The 7530-nt window shown below is 35.7% G+C and overlaps 1 protein-coding gene and 1 non-coding gene across 2 annotated transcripts; both read left to right on the forward strand.

Annotated features, from left to right (window-relative positions):
- Positions 1 to 392: 392 nt before the first annotated feature.
- LOC132629888 (fructose-bisphosphate aldolase 6, cytosolic) lies at positions 393 to 3361 on the forward strand. Its single transcript, XM_060345296.1, has 3 exons — positions 393 to 549; positions 1384 to 1611; positions 2316 to 3361. Exons 1-3 carry the CDS (start codon positions 522 to 524, stop codon positions 3134 to 3136), a joined length of 1077 nt encoding a protein of 358 aa, XP_060201279.1. The 5' UTR covers positions 393 to 521; the 3' UTR covers positions 3137 to 3361.
- A 3274-nt stretch (positions 3362 to 6635) lies between these two features.
- On the forward strand, positions 6636 to 6795 carry LOC132634572 (U1 spliceosomal RNA). The gene has a single exon (XR_009580276.1). It is a non-coding gene; the product is annotated as a U1 spliceosomal RNA (small nuclear RNA).
- Positions 6796 to 7530: the final 735 nt, after the last annotated feature.

The raw sequence follows: 7530 nt of genomic DNA on the forward strand, positions 1-7530 counted from the left end.
TTAAGGGAGAATCCGTGATCTTTCCCCTAAGTATTTTACCCTTCAAAGTAAAATTTCTAAGCCCGAATTTAAGCCCCCGTTTGGCCATAAGAATTACTCACTTTATTCCGATTTTTTTTTTTCACTTTTTTCCGGAATCAGCGTTTGACCATGAGAATTCCGAATACAACTTGAAGTTGTATTCCGGAATACCAAAAACTCAAAAAACTTATTTTTCAAAAAAATTTCACTTTTTCACTTTTTTACAATTACATTTCATCAAAAACTACGGCCAAACACAACTCCAACTCCAACTTCAAACAGGGCCTAAATACATTAAATGAGAAACAAAAATAAAATCAAAGGTTTGGAGATAAAAAAGGTAAGAGGACAAAAGTGTCAAAATAGAAAACCGCAGTTTTCGATAACATCGATGGTATTCAATAACCCCACCAACTATTCCCCTATTATATAAACCTAGCCTCTTCCCCTCAGTTTATTCATTAATAACCTTTTTTTTTCTTCATTAATCCTTCTTAATCATGTCTTGCTACAAGGGAAAGTACGCTGGTAATTACTCAAATCTTGCCTTGTTTCAACCAAAATTTGTTTCTTTATATAGATCTACTTGTTTTTTCATATGGGTATTTGTTTTTTTTACTTCTTGTTTAGATCTTGCTTGTTGGGTCATTTTCTTTGATCGGCTATTTGTGTAAAGATCCCATATTTATATTTATTTGTTTCTAACATGCTTCATTTATTGTTTAATAATTATATTAATTATGTTTTTGTTAAATAATATTTTGAGTTTTGTTGCTGGATCTGATTTATTAGGTTGTAGTTTATTCATATTTTAGTTTAATTTGTGTAAATCTTAAATTTCTTTTTAACATGACCAGATTTAATTTTATTATAGTTTCTGGATCTAATAATTAGTTAAAGTTTAAATCTTTTTTAACAAATGATTCCACTCTGCTATTGATTAATGTGGCTATATGATTAAATCTTTCAATTTGGATATTTTTGCTATTATTGGTTAAAGCTGATTAGTGTGGCTATATTATTAAATCTGTCAGTTTGGGTATTTTTGCTAAGGGGTAATAAATGCTTAATACTTGCAGATGAGCTTATTAAGAATGGTTAGGCTTAGGATAATGGGATCCGAATGCCTTCATGCTTTTGATTAGCGTGGCTATATGATTAAATATGTCAATTTGGTTATTTTTGCAAAGAGGTAATAAATGGTGGTGATTATTTGTAGATGAGCTTATTAAGAATGCTGCATACGTTGAAAATTAGGATTAGGATCTGAATGCCTACACACTGTTTTTGACTAATGTGGCTATATGATTAATTCTGTCAATTTTGCTAAGAGGTTAATAAATGTTGAATACTTACTTGCAGATGAGCTTATCAAGAATGCTGCATACATTGGAACCCCTGGAAAGGGTATCCTTGCTGCTGATGAATCCACTGGAACAATTGGAAAGCGTCTCTCGAGCATCAATGTCGAGAACGTAGAATCAAACAGGAGGGCTCTCCGTGAGCTTCTCTTCTGTACCCCCGGTTGTCTTCAGTACCTTAGTGGTGTTATCTTGTTCGAGGAAACGCTTTACCAGAAGACTGCCGCAGGTACGTTTTGTTGAACTTAATTTGTTAGCATTGATCTGCATTTTACCTTATTGTTGAATTTAAATGCAACTCGTTTAGGACTGAGACATAGTAGTCGCCGACCCCAATTTGTTTACGGATAGTTACATTTTTGGACTGCTCAAAAAAACAATTAGCCGACAAATGTATAAATATACATATTGTATACATAAAAATACATGTAATATACATAATGTATACACCACCAGTGCAAATGTTATGTATATTTTGGCTACTGCCAGTAATTAATTCCGGTTGACGGGCCAAAAATGAAGAAATCCCAATTTGTTTAGGACTGAGGTATGTAGTAGTAGTACTAGTGGCTGTTATTGTTTCATTTAAGTTGCTTGAGCAGTTTTGTATTGCATTATACTAATGATCTGATATTGATAAAACAAGCGAACTAAAGGGTATTGATAATATGGATATCCATATTATCCATCTTGATATCCTTTTTAGTGGATAATATTCATATTTGATCCTTTTTTAAAGAATCAGTTATTTAACCCATGTCTAATGGGTCGGATTGGATGGTTAATTGTTTTTTTTAATCCACTTTTTCAGCCCTAGTAGTCCTCGACCCCAATTTATGTAGGACTGAGGTATAGTAGTAGTAGTTATTGTTTCATTTAAGTTGCTTAAACAGCCTTGTATTGCATATACTAATGATCTGATATTGGTGGCAGGCAAGCCTTTTGTTGATGTCATGAAGGAAGGCGGAGTCCTTCCCGGTATTAAGGTTGACAAGGGTACCGTTGAGCTCCCTGGAACCAATGGCGAGACCACCACCCAAGGTCTTGACGGCCTCGCAGACCGCTGCGCAAAGTACTATGAGGCTGGTGCTAGGTTCGCCAAATGGCGTGCCGTGCTCAAGATTGGTGAGAACGAGCCATCTCAGCTCGCCATCAATGAAAACGCCAATGGCCTTGCCAGATACGCCATTATCTGCCAACAAAACGGTCTTGTACCCATTGTTGAGCCTGAGATCCTTGTTGACGGATCCCACGACATTAACAAGTGTGCTGATGTCACCGAGCGTGTTCTTGCTGCTTGCTACAAGGCTCTCAATGACCACCACGTCCTCCTTGAAGGTACCTTGTTGAAGCCTAACATGGTCACTCCTGGTTCGGACTCCGCTAAGGTTGCACCTGAGGTTATTGCCGAATGCACCGTCCGTGCTTTGCAGCGCACAATGCCTGCTGCTGTTCCTGCTGTGGTGTTCTTGTCCGGCGGTCAGAGCGAAGAGGAGGCCACTGTCAACCTCAACGCAATGAACAAGCTCCAGACCAAGAAGCCATGGTCTCTTTCCTTTTCCTTTGGACGTGCTCTTCAACAGAGCACCCTAAAGGCGTGGGGTGGAAAAGAGGAGAATGTTCAGAAGGCACAAGCTGCATTCCTTACCCGGTGCAAGGCTAACTCCGAGGCTACACTCGGAAAGTACGCCGGAGCTTCCAGCTTGAGTGAGGGTGCTTCCGAGAGCCTTCATGTCAAGGACTACAAGTACTAGATCAAAGTTTTTGGTTTTTGGTTTTCGGATTATGTTTTTGTTGATTTCCATTTTGAAAATGAGATGACAAGTACGGGTTTTACATAAGTGTCTAGCAGTGGACATAATGTGTAAGGCTTTTCTTTTCAGTTTAATAAGAACTTTTGAGTAACAATATTGGCTTTGTGACATCTATGTAACTGTTTTTGGGGTTGGCTTATCAAATGAAAAATATATTTTGCATTATGAACCGACTCTTTATGTTATATCCCTATTAAGGCTATGTTATTATTGTTGTGTTTTAAAATCTCTGAACTTGGTTAAATTGGCTGCAGAATCATTTCTATTGGTATATGATTGACATAAATTTTGTGTGATTCTTGATGCATTCCCTTCTGACTTTTATGTTTTGAATGTTTCATGTCTTGAACTCTTATGATTCTCAAGCGAACCACCTTGTGAAGGTGGCCTCGTGGATAGGAGGGAAATGGTTGTGAAGGTGGTCTCGTTATTCTTACTCCTGATTGAATGAATGGTTGTAAATGTATGCCTCCGGTTGAATGGATGGAGAGGATTGATCAACCTTATTCCATCATAGGAATAGAAGGGAGAAGGTGGTCTCGTTATCCATACTTCCGATTGAATGGATGGTTGTGTAGGTGGCCTTGGTTCTAATGTGTATGTTGCTTCCTTGTGTAAAACTAAATTCTTGGTTTCAAAATGACATTAATCGATAAGGGGAATGTGAACTTATAAATACCATTGTCAACGGTTTGTTTTTTTGTATTGAAATCTGAAAATTGGTCCCAACATTGTTTTGATATGTTAAAGTGTAGCTTTCTACTTTTCTAGATGTGGGGCTGTTTGCTACCTAACCGTATTTTTGGCTGTGGTCCCTTATATCTGCTACTAACATTTGACTGCTTTTCATTAGCATAGAGTGACAGCTTGTCTATCATGTGATCCTTCGTGGGTTGGTGGATGTGCACGAATTAAAACCGCTTTTCCAAGTAATGCATTTCTTTTTGCTAGGTGGTCTTGAAAATCATCTTATGAAAAAGGAGTTTTGTTGTAGCTAAGGGTATGATCTAGTGGTTAATTGATGAAAATGGTGGAGAACTATGAGATTTCATGTTCATATTCTCATGTTTGCCTAATAATAGACATAGTTATCCAGTGAGCGAGAAGTAACATGTATTCAATGAAATAAATGAGGTGTGTCCAAATTGATTCAGATATAACCATTATCAAGAAAAAAAATGTGTCGTAGATCACTAAATACCTAAATGACACATCAAAATCTCTCGGTTTCTAATTTCATTATGTGAGCTTGTGTAGCAGAAAATTTGGATTGTTCATTATGTGGGCTTATGTAGCAGAAAATTTGGATTGTGCATTCGGAATGAGTGTAATCTTGATATATTTTAATTTTTTTTCCATTGTATGTAAACATAATTCGGATCGTGTGAACAGGTTAGTTGAACTCACGGAGATTATGCATTAAATTATATATTGTTTACTGGTTAAATTTTCTAAAATATGATGATTAAGGAAATTTTTGCTGTAGGTTTTGTTGGACTGCTGCGGATACTGGCTAAAATTGAAATAGTTGGGTCCAAATCTAAACTTCAGCAAGAAAACCCATTAAATACATTTGTCTCAACGGGCTGGGATGCCAATATGGGCTTGGTCTGGACGGTCCTTGTCTCAATTTTTTTTTTAGCATAACTGTCGTTCAAAGGCACTGGTCTTTAATTTTTGTCCCTCAAATTGGTGGTCTTTAATTTTTGTGTTTGCCTAATACCATGAGGTTTGGGATTCGAATCCTAGCGCAGTAAAAAAAATAAAAAATCGCAAGATAGAGTTTCGTAGCAAAGTTAGGCCTTAGGCAAAGTTTTGAATGCAAAACTCTGCCTCAAGCAGCCTTGCGAATCCAAACCTCTGCCTTGCGAAATTCTTTTTTTTTTTTAACTGAGCTGGTGTCCGCAAAAAAAAAAAAAAAAGAATCTACTTTGGGAAAAGGTTCAAATTTACCCTCCAAGTATGATTTATAATTTAAATTTGCCCTCCGTCAAAGTTTGGGATCAAATTTGCCTTCGCCGTTAAGATACTTGATAAATTTGCCCTTATATGGATGGAAGTATGACTTGGACTCCACAACACAAAAAAAATTAGCCGCATCAGATGCACATAGGCTCCACGTAAGCTCCCAACCCCAATTATTTTAACCCGTAATCCGTTTTCCCATCCCATAAAATCATACAACCCTAGTTCATTTTATTTTAGAAAGAGAGGAAATCACCCCATTAGGGTCTTCTTAATGCGTAAACCAGTATCACTTAATATGGCTGTATTATTAAGTGATCATGATCCAACATCTTATAATTTGGATTGCACAATGCTATATAATGATATTACCTCTGTATCATGCCATATTTGCACTAAAAATCGGGTTAAGCTGCTCTTTTAGGTGTACTCATAGTACCTCTGTATCATGCAGTGCAATACTAACTCCATGCATTTGGCAGCAAACTTAAAAGGGTGGTGATTCTTACAAGCAAGTATGTTTAGGTGTTCGAGTTTCTTTGCTTTTGGAGCTGCTTTACCTCTTTTGTTGTGGGGATACTCATTTAGTTCAGAGTTATATGGGTCTTACCTTCAAGTTTACTCTTTTTGCTGGTGGGATACTGGCTTGTGCATTATGAGATGGGGAAACGGGTGGGATATTGGTTTGTGCATTTAGAAGACCCAAATGGGGGTGATTTCTTCTCTTTTTAAAATAAAATGAACTAGGGTTATGGGATGGGGAAATGAGTTACGGGTTAAAATAATTGGGGTTGAGAGCTTACGTGTAGTCTACGTGGCTAATGTTTTTGTGTTGTGAAGTCCAAGTCATGCTTCCATCCATATAAGGGCAAATTTATCAAGTATCCTAACGAGGAGGGCAAATTTGATCCCGAACTTTGACGGAGGATAAATTTAAACTATAAATCATACTTAGAGGGTAAATTTAACCCTTTTCCCATCTATTTTTTGGCAAAAAATATATCAATAGCGATTGAATGTATAAGCCTGTCAATATACCTTGTATGATTGTGAGGAAATGGGCCTCAAGTTATGTATATTAGCCCATACTGGCTGGACATAGACGTAAAGAACATTAAGGCCCAATAAGAATGGGCTTATACTAATCGTGTTTTAAATGGCGTTAAGAACTCAAGTTCCTTAACATACTTTTAGAAATAGAACTTCCATTTTTTTTTTTTTAAAGTCTATACTTTATTTTTGATTTTTTTTCCATGCGTGGTAATGCAAAAAGCAACAGAGCAAAATGCAGTTCATCTTTCAGCTCCACAAAATTTCCACAAATTTATGCTTAATTATTTCTCAATTTTGTTTAATAATATATACATTTTCAACTAGTTTTTGGGGTACGGAGTACATTTTTTAGTAAATGTCAGATCAAAAAATTTAATCTGGGAAGTTACTGTTAAATTAAAGTGTGAAAATATATATCACTTTACTTAATTGGACGATGTCAATTGGAGATCAAGAAGATGCATAGTCTAGGTCTGGTGATCTCCATTACACTTCGAAGGGTGCCCGCCTAAAGTCGACCTAAGTGATCGAGCTTGTGTCATAATTTGTGGTAGCTAGGGTCAACGTTCACACGGCCCTTGCTGAGAAAAGGAAAGATATATATTTAACTTTTGCACAACAACAACAAGGTCTGGGGTATTTATATAAAAGATAAGAGTCTTTCATTTATTGATTTACTGATAATATAGATGGGGGTAGGGCTGTTCAAGGTTTTGGTTAAAACCAAAATCAAACCGAAAATTTAATCAAATCGAATAAAAAAATCGACATTTGGTTTGGTTTGGTTTTAAATTTTAAAAACTGATAATATTTGGTTTGGTTATGGTTCTATTAAAAAATAACCGAATAAATAGCCGAATCAAACCGATAAATTATATACATAAATTTTATAATTATTTATATGTATAATATTAGTTTTTCATAAATAATTATAAATATTTTATACCTTTTAATCATTAATTTGATTTTTGGTCTACTTATTTCACATGATTGTTTAAGGCCCATGGTTTTAAGAATATGTCCAAGCCCATGTCTTTAAGTCTTTTAACTCTTTTAAGTGATAAGTATAAACCTACTAACAGAAGCTCACATTAGAGTCTAATGTCTTTAACTTAAATTTTTAGCCTTTCTTTGTTAGCTATTTGATTTTAGGTTGTTTTTTTTTTTTTTTTGAATTTATACCTTTCTTTTTTCTTATCTGAATGAGTCCTAAACTTCTAATATTTTTCATATGAAAAGGACAGAGGTTGTAGATTTGGAGGTTCCTATAGAAGATACTTCAGTAACATCAACATTTGTTGCAACTCAAGCACATG

The sequence above is a fragment of the Lycium barbarum genome, chromosome 3 (assembly GCF_019175385.1).
Source record: "Lycium barbarum isolate Lr01 chromosome 3, ASM1917538v2, whole genome shotgun sequence".
In the NCBI taxonomy this organism is placed as follows: Eukaryota; Viridiplantae; Streptophyta; class Magnoliopsida; order Solanales; family Solanaceae; genus Lycium; species Lycium barbarum.